Raw genomic sequence first — 17,828 nt, forward strand, 5'->3', positions numbered from 1 at the left:
ACATGAACACACACACAGTATTGCATACAGAGGTTCTTAGAGGAGACACTGGTTTTGTTGTTGGATTGTTAAGTAAGACTATTAACTGCTACCTACAATCCAGCCTGTGGCCCTGTTCCCTGGGTCCCCTGTTGTCAGAGTTAGGAGGAAGATTCATTTTCCTGGCATTTTGAGATCAATATGCTTTATTACTGTCAGTAAAATGTTTGAACAGATTTTGGTATCTTGGGAGATAAGTATATATGTCAGTAAATTACAATTAAAGAACTTTGTTCAGACCCACCATTCTGGGGTCAGATTGATCTAACAGTGACCTGGGCATGGGGCCCCTGTCCCCATCTTGGCACAGCCTTATCTTACTTGGCAAGTGGCCCAAGCTCCTCAGCCTAGAGCCAGAGGCACAGTCCAGCTGGTCTCCTGCCGGGTCTGGTGGCATTGTCCTCCTGATAGAGCCCAGCTCCCAGCTCTACCTCCTACAAGCCCCAGGGTGTCTACTCTGGGCTCTGGTCCTGTGGTACCAATGCCTGGTTGCAGGAGGTGATTTATCGTTTGGCTTTGGACATAGACCGCCTTGCCTTGAGTCTGTTGGCTCCTCCCCCAAGGCCTTTGTGGCTCCAGCCCTAGCAAGCCCTGCCCTCTTCCTTGTTGGGCTGTTCCAATGGCTAGGCCTATGGAAGCTTCTGGAACCTTCTGGAAATGACCTGGTATGTTAACCAGTTGGTGGTTGAAGTTCAAGTTCTCTTCATGGTCATCAGCTGTCTTCTAAGCTGCAGCTCTCTGGGGGCTGTGGCCTCAGTGGCAGGCAATGTGGACGCTGTAGCCATTCTGACATCATCAGCAAAGGACATCCATCCTCTCTATGGACTGGGGTTCAGACCCCTGTTGGCCTGAAAGGGAAACCTCGAGGTTCTGACCCCATATCTCTGGTGGCTTTTTTGTTGTTGTTGTTGTAGATAGACACATACCTTCATGTTGTTTATTTATATTTATGTGGTGCTGAGGCTTGAACCCAATCCCTTGCACATGCGAGGCAAGCGCTCCACCACTGAGCCACAACCCCAGCCCCTCTGGTGGCTTTTATAGGTGATCTTTCATAGGTGACACTGGAGAAGCAGAGTTTTCTTTGTCATTCAGGCTTATATTAAAATTTCACACTCAGTCTCAGAATCTCAGAAAGTAGGAAAGACCCATTTTCTTGGTGTCTTGGTCACAGTGACAGAGTGGTCTTCCTGAAGGAGTTAAAGAGGTAGTAAACACCCGCTTGGGCTGCATCTGAAGGGCAGCACACCCCAAGGCCTTCGGTGTTGCAGTTTCTCCAGCTGCACCTGCACCCCCGCTGCCCTTCCCATGGCCCCGAGTATCAAGTGACTTGCATTTGTCATGCTATGGTAGAGGACAGTGGCAGAGATCACTGGCCCTGGGGTAAGAGGACCAGTGTGGCCCTGGGCCGGTCATTCCCACTACATCCCAGGTGCCCTGTCTGTAGAATGAAGGGGCCTCAGCCCACAGCCCTCAGTGACTGTGCATTCTCAGTGCTGACCCCCCTTTGTGACTCCTCTTCCAGAGTTGCCAGAAGGAGACCCCTTTATGGAGAAGCACCAGGCCCAGCTCACAAGTGTAGGCTTGATACCGACCCGAGGTAGGCACCGCTGGCCCAGTGAGTCACCCGATGACTCAGTAGTCACCTGACTCTTCCCTCATTCACCCTGCCCCTGGAAATCATATGGAGCCCCAGCCACTGGGGGCTTCTTGCCCCTGGAGAGTATGTGGCTTTGTGAATGGCAAACACAGGACCAGACAAAGTAAGGACCTCTTGGCCAACTGACCCCCACTAGCTGATCATGTCACCACCCATCATGCCACGGGATCCATCCATCCATCGGAAGAAGCCAGGCTTACCACTAGCCAGGGTTTGGGGTGCTTTGAGATCTTTACACAAAAGCAAAGTCAGCCCTTTGTCACCCACATACAGAACCCAGAGACCTCCCCACATCTCCCAACGGACACACAGGTGCAGCCAGGCCTGGAGGCCCAGCCCAGCCCAGGGAGCAGCTCTCCCTCCACCTGACTACAACTGTACATGAGGTCCACCTCGTCTGAATTTATATGGCTCAGCTCTTCTGCCCACCTTGACCTGGATAAGTGAGGTGGGGTAATGCCATCGGCATGGGTTGCCCCACCTCAGCTGAGCACCCAGCTTCTCCCACCCAGTAGATGCGGTGAGGTCAGTTGAAAAGCCAGTGCTGCTGTTCAGACTCTAGACACCCTGACACTCGTCACTGTGAACCCGGGGATGTCCCCTAGGGTCATGCTGCTGCTTCCCTAGAACAGAGAGCCATTGACTTCCTGCCGTGCTCAGCCACACAGAAGCCCCAGGGAATGTCATTAATTGAGGGAGGAGAGATGAGCCTGGCTGGGGGCTCCAGAGGCTCAGGATGGTACAGCTCTGCCATCTGTGATTTTCAAGGCAAATCCTATCATCTTCAGCCCTCAGTCTCTTCATCTAAGTGAGGGGATTGCACTAGTCCAACATCCTCTCCAATAAACATTTATTCCTGTGGTCCCTCTATAGTTATCAGCAGGTCCCAGATTGGATGACATCTTATATGGCCACCCTGTTGACTGGGACTTAGTAAAAGAAGATTTCCCTGCCTCCCCCACACTCAGCCTGCTTTGGGAGAATGCTTTCTTTGCCTAGGTCGGAGGAGGGATTTGGCTGCTAACCTTTGCTGAATTGTGATCTTCCATTAACAAAGATCAATTACTGCATTTGCTAGAGGGACATCACTGAAGACACAGATGATCTCCTGCATCATTACTGCCCCTGACTGAAGTGCCACATGGAAAAGTTTCATTTCAAGCAAGCTTTTTCTTCCTGTAAGGAACCTAGATCATTGTTCCCCTCTGGCTATAAGCACTCTGTAATGGACCACATCTCTCTTTTCCCCTTGGCTGTCAGGGAGCTCATGTATAGCTGAACTATAGAACCCTTAGGATTGGTATCTTAGTGTTCTCTTTGTCCCACCAATCCTAACTTCCTGCTTTATTTACATTTTCTCAGTTCTAATTTTTTATCTTTGTTACAGTTTGTCATTCTTCTACAAATATGATGTAATAGTTACCTTGAATTCTTTGTAGAACCAAGACAGAATGAAAAAGGAGAACATTTATAGGGTACAATTTTTACTAAAAAGATCAAGTCATCTGCCCTCCTTAACCTTGTCATGGGGCTGAAATCCTGCCATTTCAGAGACAACTCTCTGAGACTTAGAGACTTGTTCATCTGAGCAACTCCAGAAAGGGCCAGGAGTGAACGTCTCACTTCTGTATCAGCAAATGGGAGATGAAAAGCAAGACAAGGACATAGGTCGCCCAGGGCAGGTTGCCCGGGGCAGTACACGCTTACAGCAGAAGAAAGTACAGAAACACTTCTCATCCACCCAGGGGCTCCCCTGGGAACAGGCACCTAGGAGGGACGGGGGACCAACTCCAGCTGTGACAACTTGCTGCTTAGAAACATCAGACTTTAAATAGGACTTTCATGGCCCTCAGTGTTCCCAACTGGGAAGTCATGTGATTGAGCATGACAGATTCACAGTGGCCTCCAGCTTCAAAATTCCAACCGTGGCCCTGGTCAGAAGGGACCTGAGATGCACTCAGGACCCAGGGAGCCTGGACAGCCTGATTTTCGGCTGGCCTGGGAGGATGCTCTCACTTGGGAGTCCACTCAGACCATCAGACCAACTCTGTCCCTGCAATTGGCAAAGGCCTTCATTCTTAATGAGTTCCAGAGCTTCCCTGGGACTGACTGGGCACGAAAAGTCTCCAAAACTGGAGGAAGCTTCCAAAATGCTCTTCCTGGGGATCCTTTGGATCAGTCAGGTGGTCTCAGGTGTGTGGAGTGGGAGTTCCCATGAGCTAGGGCAGTAGTTGGCGGCTTCTCCTTGAAGCACAGGGCTGGGAGTAGGTTCTCAAGGGCATAAAAAGCAATGATGTCTCTCTCTTTTTCTCTTGTGGACACTTTCATATCTAGGGCTAGAAAGAAAGATTCACAAGAGAATAATCCTCCTCTTGGGAAACTTACACCTGAATAACCCATGGGCACTTCCTCCTGTGCCAGGCCTAGCACCGCCCAAAATTCATCCAACAGCATCCACGTCCATGACCTCGCTGGGCCCACGGCATCCCCAGGGTGCAGTAGGGCAGGAAATGCTGTTGTCTGTTTTATAGATTGGGCAGTGGAGGCTTAGAGAGCTCCAGCTCACTCAGAATGGGTCCACAAAGCAGGACAGGCCTCCTGACCCCGACTGCCCTGCCATTCCCAGAACCTGCCCTACCTTCAGCCCCAGAGACTCCACACAGCCACCATGTCACCAGCACACTGGCATCAGCTGCAGAGGCGGGTGAGGGGAAGACGGGCAGCGCTTGTGCACGTGGAGCTGGGCTGTAGTTCTCTGGCTGATCTTGGAGGGGCTTCCGTGGGTTTTGACACTGAGTCTGAGTGGCCCAGGCCATGGGGACACACCACAGTAACTCTGTCTTCTCTTTTGTGTGTGTGTGTTTCTGTGCGTGCGTTTTTGTTCCGTAGAAGAGTTTGACTTCTCCTCCGAGGCCACCGATCACCAAACACGGGACAAAGGAGAGAAGAAGCCAGGACGGAGCTGCCCCCAGCATCCAGTGTGGCATCTCTTGGGCTGGCACCAGGGATGACTGGGCCATGGACACAGACGTCTCCCACCTTCAGCCATTCGCATAGCACACGGGGGACTCGTGGGGGCCACTTGCCACTGCCCACCGGCACAACACAATGGCAATACTGACATCCCTCGTGACGTTTTCACTACAGACATTCAGGCAGGAAGCGCTGGTGTGCTTTCTGTCTGCCAAGTAGAGGGCCATGCCTCACCCAGAGGAGTAGCTTGGGCCCCAATGACCTGCTCTGAGTCCACTAGCAGCCAGTGACACTTGCAAAAAAATCTCCCAAAGCCGTCTCAGGGTGGGCTTCTGCAGCTTTTGACCAATGTGGCCAAAGCTGGACGCCTCCTCCGGACACTTGGATTCTTCGTAAATGCAGCCTGCCCCACCCTCCCTGAGTAGCATCTGAGGTCTCCGCGAAGGTCATGGATCCTGAACAAAGCATCAAGGGCACCAAGAAGGCTGAGGGAAGTCCCCGGAAGCGGCTGACCAAAGGAGAGGCCGTTCAGACCAGTGTTTCCTCCAGCGTCCCATACCCAGGCAGCAGCACAGCTGCCCCCCAAGAGAGTGCCCCCCAGGAGCTCCTAGCCCCGCAGCCCTTCCCTGGCCCCTCGGCAGTTCTTAGGGAAGGCTCTCAGGAGAAAACGGGCCAACAGCAGAAGCCCCCCAAGAGGCCGTCCATCGAAGCCTCCGTCCACATCTCCCAGCTTCCGCAGCACCCTCTGACACCAGCATTCATGTCGCCGGGCAAGCCGGAGCACCTCCTGGAGGGGTCCACGTGGCAACTCATTGACCCCATGAGACCTGGACCCTCAAGCTCCTTCGTGACACCTGGGCTCCACCCGCAGAGCCAGCTCCTCCCTTCCCATGCTTCCATCCTCCCCCCTGAGGACCTGCCTGGCATCCCCAAGGTCTTTGTGCCCCGTCCCTCCCAGGTGTCCCTGAAGCCCACAGAAGAGGCACACAAGAAGGAGAGAAAGCCCCAGAAGCCTGGCAAGTACATCTGCCAGTACTGCAGCCGGCCCTGCGCCAAGCCCAGCGTGCTCCAGAAGCACATCCGCTCACACACGGGCGAGAGACCCTACCCCTGCGGTCCCTGTGGCTTCTCCTTCAAGACCAAGAGCAACCTCTACAAGCACAGGAAGTCCCATGCCCACCGCATCAAAGCGGGCCTGGCCTCGGGCGTGGGCGGTGAGATGTACCCGCCAGGGCTGGAGATGGAGAGGATCCCCGGGGAGGAATTTGAGGAGCCCACCGAGGGAGAAAGCACAGACTCCGAAGAGGAAACTGGCGCCACGTCTGGGCCCCCCACAGAGCTCTCCCCCAGGCCTAAGCACCCCCTCCTCTCCAGCAGCTTATACAGCTCTGGAAGCCACAGTTCCAGCCACGAACGCTCCTCCCTGTCCCAGTCCAGCACAGCACCGTCGCTGGAGGACCCGACTCCCTTTGCAGAACCCTCATCTGAGCATCCCCTGAGCCATAAACCGGAAGACACCCACACCATTAAGCAGAAGCTGGCCCTCCGCCTGAGTGAGAGGAAGAAGGTGATTGATGAGCAGGCATTTCTGAGCCCAGGAAGCAAAGGCAGTACTGAGTCTGGGTACTTCTCCCGCTCCGAGAGCGCTGAACAGCAGGTCAGCCCCCCAAACACCAATGCCAAGTCCTATGCGGAGATCATCTTCGGCAAGTGCGGACGGATTGGCCAGAGGACCGCCATGCTGACTGCCACCTCCACCCAGACCCTCCTGCCCCTGTCCACTGAAGACAAGCCCAGCCTGGTACCTTTGTCTGTGCCCCGGACACAGGTGATCGAGCACATCACGAAGCTCATCACCATCAACGAGGCTGTGGTGGACACCAGCGAGATAGACAGCGTGAAGCCCAGGAGGAGCTCTCTGACCAGGCGCAGCAGCATGGAGTCCCCCAAGTCCAGCCTCTACCGGGAGCCCCTGTCGTCCCACAGTGAGAAGACGAAGCCCGAACAATCACTGCTGAGCCTCCAGCACCCACCCAGTACCACCCCCCCTGTGCCTCTCCTGAGAAGCCAATCTATGCCTTCGGCCACCTGCACCCTCAGTACCCCCCACCACACCTTCCGAGGTAGCTACTCCTTCGACGACCATATCACCGACTCTGATACCCTGAGCCACAGCAGCCCAGTGTTTACCTCCCACCCCCGGATGCTGAAGCGCCAGCCTGCCATCGAGCTTCCTCTGGGAAGCGAGTACAGCTCTGAGGAGGCTGGACCAAGTAGCAAAGACGCAGCCTCCAAGCCCTCCGACGAACCAGAACCCAAGGAAAGTGAACTCACCAAAAAGACCAAGAAGGGCTTGAAAACAAAAGGGGTCATCTATGAATGTACCATATGTGGTGCTCGGTACAAGAAAAGGGATAATTACGAAGCCCATAAAAAGTACTACTGCTCAGAGCTTCAGATCACCAAGCCCCTCTCTGCAGGTGCTCACGCATCTTCCGAAGCCGAGAAGAGTCAATTGGAACACGAGCCGTGGTCCCAGATGATGCATTATAAACTGGGGGCCACCTTGGAACTCACTCCACTGAGGAAGAGGAGGAAGGAGAAGAGTCTTGGGGATGAGGAAGAGCCGCCTACCTTTGAGTCAACAAAAAGTCAGTTTGGCAGCCCCGGGCCGTCTGATGCTGCTCGGAACCTTCCCCTGGAGTCCACCAAGTCACCAGCAGAACCAAGTAAATCAGCGCCCTCACTGGAGGGACCCACGGGCTTCCAGCCTCGGACTCCCAAGCCAGGGTCCAGTTCAGAATCAGGGAAGGAGAGGAGAACAACGTCCAAAGAAATTTCTGTCATCCAGCACACCAGCTCCTTTGAGAAATCTGACCCTCTCGAGCAGCCCAGTGGCCCAGAAGGGGAAGACAAATCTCTGGCCCAGTTCTCGTCCCCGCCACCTGCCCCGCATGGACGCCCAGCGCATTCCCTGCAACCCAAGCTGGTCCGCCAGCCCAACATTCAGGTTCCAGAGATCCTGGTGACCGAGGAGCCGGACCTGCCTGACACAGAACCCGAACCACCTCCTAAGGAACCCGAGAAGACAGAAGAGTTCCAGTGGCCCCAACGCAGCCAGACACTGGCCCAGCTCCCAGCCGAGAAGCTGCCACCCAAGAAGAAGAGACTGCGCCTGGCCGAGATGGCCCAGTCATCCGGGGAGTCCAGCTTTGAGTCATCTGCGCCTCTGTCTCGCAGCCCGAGCCAGGAAAGCAGTGTCTCTCTGAGTGGGTCCAGCCGCTCAGCCTCGTTCGACAGGGATGACCACGGGAAAGCTGAGGCCCCTGGGCCCTCATCTGATCCTCGCTCCAAACCCTTGGGCACCCATATGCTGACTGTCCCCAGCCACCACCCACACGCCCGAGAGATGAGGAGGTCGGCTTCGGAGCAGAGCCCCAACATTTCCCACTCTGCCCACATGACTGAGACACGCAGCAAATCATTTGATTACGGCAGCTTGTCCTTGACAGGCCCTTCTGCACCAGCCCCAGTGGCTCCACCGGCTCCGGTGGCCCCGCCAGAGAGAAGAAAATGCTTTTTGGTGAGGCAGGCCTCTCTGAGCAGGCCTCCGGAAATGGAGCCAGAGGCCACCCCTAAGGGAAGACAAGAGAGTGAGGACCCACAGTCCTCATCCGGCAAACCTTCAACCAAAAGCTCATTGCCCCAGATTTCCTCAGCGGCCACCTTGCACAGTGGGCACCCGGGAGGCAAGAGCCAGGTGCAGGACAGGCCCCCGCTGGGGTCCACTCCACCCTTCACGGAAGCACTGCAGGTGCTGCACCACCCCGTGGCCCAGCTGCCCCTGCAGGAGAAACCATATCTGCCCCCACCTGTCTCCCTTTTTTCTTTCCAGCACCTCTTGCAGCATGAGCCAGGACAGTCTTCAGACTTCTTCTCCAGCCAGGCCATGTCCAGCCTCCTCTCCTCACCATACTCCATGCCTCCACTCCCTCCGTCCTTATTCCAAGCCCCACCACTTCCTCTCCAGCCTACTGTTCTGCACCCAGGCCAACTCCATCTCCCCCAGCTCTTGCCTCATCCAGCTGACATTCCCTTCCGGCAGCCCCCTTCCTTCCTCCCCATGCCATACCCGGCCTCCTCAGCACTCTCTTCTGGGCTTTTCCTGCCTCTGCAATCCCAGTTTGCACTGCAGCTCCCTGATGTGGAAAGCCACCTGCCCCAGATCAAAACCAGCCCAGCTCCACTGGCGACAGCAACTCCTGGCCCCTCCTGCAGCACAGGGTACAGCAGTGACATCCACTTGCCCCCTGCAGCTCCCCCAGCCAGTTCCTCGGCACCCACATCAGCCCTGCCGCTGGCCCTGCCCGCCTGTCCAGACACCATGGTGTCCCTGGTGGTGCCCGTCCGCATTCAGACCAACACGCCGTCCTATGGGAGTGCAATGTACACCACCCTTTCTCAGATCTTGGTCACCCAGTCTCAAGGCAGCTCAGCAAGTGCACCTCTTCCCAAGAGTGAGGAGCCCTCATCCAAAGGGACAGCCTCGTGTGGGGCACACGTGTATGAGGCTGGGCCTGGACTGCCGGGCTTAAGTGAAGAGCAAAGCAGAGGTTTCCAGACTCCATACCTGAGAGTGCCTGTGACATTACCTGAAAGAAAAGGCACTTCCCTGTCATCAGAAGGTGCCTTGAGCCTTGAGGGGAGTTCCTCGACAGTGGGGGGAAGCAAACGTGTCCTTTCACCAGCTGGCAGCCTTGAACTTACCATGGAAACCCAGCAGCAAAAAAGAGTGAAGGAAGAGGAAGCTTCCAAAGCAGATGAAAAACTTGAGCTGGTAAAACCATGCAGTGTTGTGCTGACCAGCACTGAGGGTGGGAAGAGGACAGAGAAATCCCATCCAGGAAGCCAGGGCCAGGGCAGGAGGGAGCTAGAAACACTGGCCAGCCTGTCCTCAGACCCATCTGACCCCAAGGAAATTCCTCCCCTCTCTCACTCCACATTGTCCCATGGGACAGCCCCAGGCTCAGAAGCTTTGAAGGAATATGCCCAGCCATCTGGGAGAGCTCATCGAAGAGGGTTGCCCCCACTGAGCGTGAAGAAAGAAGATTCCAAGGAACAACCTGATCCCCCTCCCCTGGCTCCTCCCAGCTCTCTGCCTCTGTCAGAAACGTCCCTCAGACCTGCCAAGTCACAAGAAGGTACGGACTCAAAGAAGGTACTGCAGTTCCCCAGCCTCCACACGACCACTAATGTCAGTTGGTGCTATTTAAACTACATTAAGCCAAATCACATCCAGCATGCAGATAGGAGGTCCTCTGTTTACGCTGGTTGGTGCATAAGTTTGTACAACCCCAACCTTCCGGGGGTTTCCACTAAAGCTGCTTTGTCCCTCCTGAGGTCTAAGCAGAAGGTGAGCAAAGAGACATACACCATGGCCACAGCTCCGCATCCTGAGGCAGGAAGGCTTGTGCCATCCAGCTCCCGCAAGCCCCGCATGACAGAGGTAAGTTCAGCATTGTTCTTTTTTTCACCACTGAGTGCTAAAGACCTTGTTGAGCTTTTAAAGCCACATTGTCTTCAGGTTACATGTGTAGAACTAGAACTGAGGGGGAAGATTTCCTCTCTGACAGCTGTGACTGGTCACCTTATAAGGAAATATGTTTATTGGGTCTCTTTATCAGTGTGTTCCGTTCATGATTGGAATAGACACATTTCACGAAAGTTGGCTATAAAGCAACCCTGTTTCCCCTGGAGCTTCCACTATAAAATCAAAGACACAATTTCAGCAAGGAAAAAAAATAATTCTAAAAGACTGAGTTGGACACTTGGTTGATGGGAAAGCCCCTAGCAGTTTCAGAACTTTGTAACATTTACTTACCTCATAGTTGTCTCTTGTCTTATTAGACTTTTCATATTTTTCATATTCATGATGTCAAGGGCTCCAATTTACTCCCTCATTGCTTCTGACCTGCAGGTATATCAGAAGCTATGAAATTATATAAAGTTAACAGGTCCCCTGCACTTTTGGCAAGTTTAAAATATAATAATTCCAAATTTGCATTAGACAAAAGACACCTCCAAACCTTAAAAAGGCTAGCCTGAGGATTTGATGTGTTGTCCTAACTTGGCACTTGTGAAATGAGAATTTGGTCTTGCTTGTTGAACAACCTCCCTGTACTACACCCTTGGATCCAGTCAAAGCTCACCTCCACCTGTGAGGCAGCATTGCCATCTCCACACTCCATATGAAAGAACCAGGGTCAAAGGCTGAGAGAGGTCAACAACACATGGCAAATGTTTAGCAAACCTGGAGTATTAACCCAGACCTGTCTGTCTCCAAAGAGTCTATTTTTCTTCTTTTAATTCTTTGAGGAAAGAGACCCTTAAAATATTGTTGCAAATTTAATGATGTTCACTAGTGTGTCCTCTGACCAGATGCTTTGACTGAATCAGGCATGGATTTCCCCCAAATAAGCTCCTATTGTAGATGGATGAGCAAAAGCATAATCTGTAACTTCCCACACGTCCATGCCTTCCTCCTGCACTGAATGGATTTTATGCATTGGGTTTGTCCTCATCTAAACTGGAGAGTCTTCACAACTGTTTTCCAATTCATTTTCTAGATGTCTTTGTCAGTCTACAGACATCTCTGAGCAAAATTTCCACTTTTACCATAAACATCAGACTGATTTGCTCTCGCTGTCTCTTACTAGCTAGAGCTGCTGTCAAGATGCAGCTATAATTATACCTATAATTTTGGGGGCACCTACTGTGTGCCAGGTACTATGCTAAACTTTACTTTTATCCTCACAACCACCTTGAAAGTTAGTGTGCAATATCACCGTTTTATAGATAAATGCACCAAAGCACAGAGGTGGGATAACTTGCACAAGGTCATGTGGTAAATGGCAGGGACTGAATTCAAACCTGATTCATACTCTGAAGCCCTTTCAGATGATCCACGCTGCCTCTGTTCCCTTATGTAGATTGTATAGGGTATTTATAAGAAAAATGAAGTGCTAACTGGTTGAACTGGATTTGGCTATCAGTTGTTTATAATACTAGTTTCCTAAAATGAGCCAAAAACCTGCAAACTTTTTCCTGGAATATGCTATTTGGTTCAAAGGCAGGTTTCCTACCAAAGTGCACCAATATGCACAATTAAAATAGTTGTACAGTCTACAAGTTGAGGCCTTGCTACAAGGCCTCTCTCTCTCTTTCTCTCTCTGGCCTCTCCTTGTATAGCTCCAGTGATGGGGAACTCACCACCTCATGGGACAACCCAATTCATCTTTGGGAAGTCCTTTATTCCACCAGGCTGACAGTTGTCATCTTGTGGCTTACACTCTCTGTTAGTAGTTCTGAAAACATCCTTTAGTTTGTCATAGCATTTTGAAGCTTTTTTTTTTTTTTTTTGGTACTGGGGATTGAACCCAGGGGTGCCTAACCACTGGGCCATATCCCAGACCTTTTTATTATATTTTATTAGAGACAGGGTCTCACTGAGTTGCTAAGCACCTTGCTAAATTGCTAAGACTGGCTTTGTATTCCTGATCCTCCCAAGGAGGTTCCAAGGCCTCAGCCTCCCAAGCTGCTGGTATTACATGTGCACCACCATGCATGGCATTTTGAATTTTTTCCTAACCATTTTCTTGAGGATCTAGGATACTGTATTACATTTGAGTTTGGTCATACAATTTTTTTTTTCTGTTTGTAAGCCCCAAAGAAACTCAAGCTTCCTCCTTTGGGGTCATTTTTATAACCACAACACTATCACAAAAAAGTTAAGAACAATGATGCAGGTGCCACATTGCCCAGAGTTGAAGCCTACTACTCCATCTACTAGCTGTGTGACCTTGGCTGGGTTACTTAATCTTTCTGTGCTTTGGTTTCTTCATCTGTAAAATATGGATAATAATATCATTAACTCATAGAACTGTAGAGATAATTAAATGAGTTAAAATACACAAAGTGTATTTACAACAGTGCTTAGCACATTGACACTCAGTAAATGTTTTTGATTGTACTTACTCATTATCATTGAAAGTTAAAAGGAATTCCTGGTCCCCTGCTCAGGTTGCCACCCAAGCCAACCTCCTCTAGCTTAATCCAGTCATCACCTTCCAATCTGAAAAGATTATATGGAGTCACTAAATTATATTAGTTGGTCCTAGAATGGATCTTTAAGATGATCCAACTTCCCCTTTCCCCAGACTCTGAGGCCCAGAGAAGTGAAGCAAATCCACCCTGGGGTAACTCAGCATGTGATGGCCTATCTGGTACTGGAATTCAGATCCCCTGGTTCCCAACTGGGTGCCTTTTTCCACAGTTCTACCAGCCCTCACCCCTAGTACAACACTGTTGCTCCCTACACAAGGGGGTAACCCACCCCCTGCCATCCCTGGCAGGTAGAGAGAACATATTCTTGAAATAATGGGAGTTGTTGGGAAACGCGAGGTCAATGCCAGCCTCCACACTGAACTAGGTCTCATTGAGGCCCATAACTCTGCAAAGAGAATGGATTCCCTTAGACCAACAGCCCAGAGCCTGCTCAGCCTCTCAGGTCTGACTGGCAGGGAGGGAGCGGGTGTTGGTTTCTGTTGGTCAGTGTCACCTGGCTCCCAGCACTAGCTTGGGAGGACTGGGGTCCTAGAATCAGGAGACCTGTGCTCTGCTCCCAGCTCTGCCTTTAACTAGCTGTATAACCTTGGCTTTCTGATCTATTGGTGAGAACTGCAGCAGTTAATCTCCTGGGGTAGAGTGGAGGCTTCATTTATTTGTTCAACATTCTTCAAGCGTCTCCTCTGAGGCCAACCCTGGTTTGGGTGCTGATATGATCGAGGATAACAAGATAAGGACCTGTCCCCAGGAGCTCCCAAGCTAGTACAAGAGACACAAAGCAACCCAGCTCTGTGGGATGGTTAACCAGAAAGGCCAATCAGAGCCCCAGCGTGGGAGACCTGGCCTCTCTGGGGTGGGTGCCTTCATTCTGTCGCATGGGGCTGACAACACACGTCTGGAGGGAGGGGCAGTTAGGGGAGTCCACCTGCGTGTGGGTCGGTGCCACGCAAGGGATTAGGCCACTCCCAACTGAGAAGGAAAATTTAACCAGCTCTGATTTTGTCACCCTGCGGTGGGCCAGGTGCACCTCCCGTCGCTGGCTTCCCCGGAAGGCCAGAAAGAGCTAGCTAGAGTGGAGATGGAGGAGGAGAAGCGAGGGAAGCCGGAGGAGGACGCTCCCGCCCCCAAGAGAGGGGAGCCGGCAAGGATCAAAATCTTCGAAGGAGGGTAAGACTCACGCTCGGTTTGCAGCCTGCTCCCTGTGGAGTAAGAGCCTGCGCCCCCTGTGCGCGGAGGCGGCGGGGCGTCTCACTGCAGGGCGGTGCCCACAGGAGCCCTGAGATTCCTGCGCTGACTTTGTGCAGGTGCCACCGTCATGGAACTTGCAGTTCGCCTCTGAGAACACCAGGGGGCGCCTTGGTGGGCACAAGCCACGCTGGGTGTTTGCTGAGGATCTGGAGGGGTCTGGTCTGGGTCTTTCTCCAGCCCTGATATTTCCTCAGCTCCTGGACGGGTTTCTAGCCCCTGCACGGGGGTGATAGTGAGCCTCCCAGCTCCCATCTCAGTCCCTTGCAGTATGTTCCCCAAAAGTCACCTGCCTCCTGCCCAGGCCACCCCACCTCCGCATGCCCAGTTGCCCCCTGGGCATTTGGGCTCTGCGCACAAGGCCAACTGCAGGGCGGAGAGCTGTTGCACCCATTGGCCTTTTACTCCCACTCCCGTTCTGACCGCCAGGGCCTGGGGCTCTGGTTTGGAGAGTTTTGAACGTCATCTCTGGTCATTGGCTTTTGGTGCATGGCTTTGAAGCCTGCTGCTCTACACATTTCAGAATTCACCACTGTGGGGACCTTCTGGGCTCTACAAGGGAGCCTTGCTTCAGACGTGCTCTGTGCAAGTGTTTTGTGCTGGCTGTGTTCTATGTGGCCACGTGTCTGCTCCCCCGGATGTGGGTGTCTGTGAGCAGGTGCCGTGGTGTCTGTCTCCGGGTCCTGTGTCTGTGTCCCTGGTGTGATCAGGTTGGCCCCCAGCCCTACACAGTCCTGAGGGACAACAGTGAGGAGGAAAACTGCCCTCCCCGGGGGTTGGTCCCCAGGCCTTGGCCAACAGGACTGTCACTGGCTCTGACTCTCTAGCACCTGCAAGTGCCTAACTCACCAGGTCAAAGTAGGGGGCACAGGAGTCCCCTAGAAGGTTGGTGGAGAGGAGCACAGACTGCCACCCTCCCCAAGGCCACACATAGGCATCTTCTTGTAGCCTGAGGGGTCCTTGGGACTGATGATTGGTTACCAGAGCGGTGGGGCAGGAGGCAGAGATGACAAACATGCCCGCAGCATGCTGTCCCCAAGCCAGGAGTGGCTCCATCCAGGAACACTGGGTGTTTCCCAGTGCTGACCCTTCCGACTAGGGACAACTGTTTTCTGCTCCTGCCGTTTGGTTAGAGCGCCCTCGTGTGTCTCTGTGTTCTCATACACTGGGTCCTCCCAAGGGCACCGGGACCGGATCCCAGGATTGATTTATGCATCTGGTCCTAGGAACGTGCCCTCTTCCCTCCTGGTTGAAGGACTGGCTCTGGGGCTCTGGGGGGCAGTGCAGTGTTTGCTGGTGGACAGAGATCCTGCTTCTTCAAGGTATTCTGTATGTACTAAGAGGCAGGCACCTCCAGACCTGAGTCCTGGGTCACCGAGCCACCCCCTGCTTCCTGTATCCCTGGAGAAGGCCCAGCCTCTGGACAGGCAGCTGTTGGGAGCCTCTCCCTGTCCAGCTACCTCCTGGACATCACTGCCTTTGGCTGAAAGTCATCCCCAAGTCCCTTCTCTTCTTGCAGCCCAGGCAGTGTTCCCCTCCTCCATGTCACATGTAGGTTGACACTGCACCCCACTTGCTGTTCCAAAATCTCCCTGTCTTTTGAGGTTTGTCACCCCTGCCCCGAACAGCGGTCCCACCTGCCTCTGTCTAGCCTCAGACCATCCCGCTCGCCACCTCTCCAATTCCCAGTGACCTTATCTGTGAAGGGGACAATAACATACCTGTGGTACCTGCCTTAGGACCCTTGGGGCCAGTGGGAGAGGGTACCCTTCACAGGAGCGCAGGAGGGGCACGTGGGTGTGCTTCACCACAGCGTACGGCGCTCTTCATCTCCATCCAGGGCGACCTCACTCTGCCTCGTCGGCTGTGGGAACTCTCAACCCCACTCCTCCAACTTGTCACAGCTGATCTGGGCACATGGGTTTATGTGGTGTCTCCCATCAAGTCCTTCTCTCTCCCGAGCCAAGCTGTCCCACCTGAGTCCCCGCTGTCCCCTGAGTCCCACCCTCACTTCTGGCGATCCTCTTCCTTTCTGGTTCTCCTTGAGCAGTTGTCACCATCCCCAGGAGTAGTTACAAATGTTTGGGAGAAAAGGAAGGCACTTTGGGTTGTTACCAGAAGGCACCTGTGACACCTTATCCATTCAACCAATCACGTGACCACGTCCCTCCCAAGACACCAAGGCTGCCCCCACCCCAGAAAGCTGAATGCATCCTTCTACAGCCACCCCGGGGTTTTGCCCTAGACTCAGTTCCTCCTACTTATTTTTCTTTCTTTCCTTTAACACAACAAGCACCTATTTTTCACTCCGGTTCATGGAGCAGAGTCTGCAGTGGGGCTTGTTCACTGGGTCCACAGGGGATTTGGGCCAGTGGAGCCCAAGAGAATAAGAAGGAAAGAGCAGTGTACTGGGCCTGGCTCCTAGAGCTTCCGCCCAGGGGCTTCTGCCCAGGTCCGTTGGCCAGAGCGAATCACGGGGCCTCCTCTCCATTCTTGGGAGTCAGAAGTATGACTACACTTGTCCTTGGAAGGACCTGAAATCACTGGTAGGTAACCCTGGCAGTGACTCCTGCCCGTTTCTCATGTGTCTGCAGCCTGTCCGTTTCACTCAGCGTAGCTTTTTGAGCTGTGTCCACATGGAGGCAGAGAGGTCTGGTCATGATGGTGAGTCAATAAGCCAGACCCGCGTCCATCACACTCGCCTTACTTTGTTCTGATTTCTTAGTGATGATCTGCTGCTTTGAATTGTGCCCTGTCTCTACACCTCTGTCCTGGCCCTGGTTTTCTCTTTGGGAAAAGATTTGTGTTCAGAAGCCACTCTTTATTGGGAAGGGTTCATGGGACGCTTGGGGGCAGAGTGCTCTGCTAGGGAGAATTCCAGGCCTCCCGTGGTCCAGGCAGACATGGCACTGGGTGGGTGTCGAAGTCTATTTTCTGAGAGGAGTGATTTGTTAAAAGTAGAGCTTTGTTTTGTTGTTTTGGTTTGGTTGGGATTGAACTCAGGGGCAACTCGACCACTGAGCCACATCCCAGCCCTATTTTGTATTTTATTTGGAGACAGGGTCTCACTGAGTTGCTTAGCACCTCGCTTTTGCTGAGGCTGGCTTTGAACTCACGATCCTCCTGCCTCAGCTTCCCAAGCTGCTGGGATTATAAGTGTGGGCCACTGCACCTGGCAAAAGTAGAGTTTTATTGAGCCATGGTTCTGGTTGGCAAGAGCATGGCACCAGCATCTGCTTGGGATCTGGCAAGGGCCTTCTTGTCACATCATGACAAGTCAGAGTGTGTCACCTGGTGAAATAGAGCTCCTGACTCTTTTCCTTCATCTCCAGTCTAACAGTTGATCAATAGTCAATTCATTGTGGAGCATCTATTTAATCAGTGCTCTGTAGTGTTCTGGGCCAGAAGATACAGTGACCCAAACAGCAGCAAACTGTCATCCTGTCCTCAAAGTGCATGGGACTCCACAAAGGTGGCATCACAGGACCCAAGTGGGACCAGTCAGGACTGAGAAGCTTATAGCAGAAAGGGTTCCCTGGGGACTTGAGTAGCCAGCTGGAGAGGGTCTCCCAGGAAGGGTAGTAAGATTCAGACAGGTGGAGAGGTGAGCAGTCTGTGTGGTGGTGGCCCAGGGTCCTGACCAGTGTGGCTCATTCTTCTTGCCTTGAGTGTTCTCCCTTGCTGATGGCATTTACTTCCTTGGCTCCAAAACTCATCACTGTGCCAAGGACCTCGCTCCTGAACTACAGGCCCCTGCTTTGGATGCCTCTCTGCCTGGGAGACCCAC

The 17,828-nt window shown here is 53.0% G+C and overlaps 1 protein-coding gene across 4 annotated transcripts in view; it reads left to right on the forward strand.

The window, feature by feature from the left end:
* Hivep3 (HIVEP zinc finger 3) overlaps window positions 1-17,828 on the forward strand; it is a 490,457-nt gene that overhangs the window by 427,245 nt on the left and 45,384 nt on the right. For all 4 annotated transcript variants that reach the window (XM_046468682.2, XM_046468680.2, XM_046468681.2 and 1 more), the window contains 2 exons: window positions 4,589-10,178; window positions 13,818-13,963. In XM_046468682.2, coding sequence (XP_046324638.1) covers window positions 5,121-10,178; window positions 13,818-13,963 — 5,204 coding nt within the window. In that variant the 5' untranslated portion in view covers window positions 4,589-5,120. The remainder of the gene's footprint in view (window positions 1-4,588; window positions 10,179-13,817; window positions 13,964-17,828) is intronic.

The sequence above is a fragment of the Marmota monax genome, unplaced genomic scaffold (genome assembly GCF_021218885.2).
Source record: "Marmota monax isolate L192 unplaced genomic scaffold, Marmota_monax_Labrador192_F-V1.1 WCK01_AAM20220418_F8-fsc00008, whole genome shotgun sequence".
Classification (NCBI taxonomy): domain Eukaryota; kingdom Metazoa; phylum Chordata; class Mammalia; order Rodentia; family Sciuridae; genus Marmota; species Marmota monax.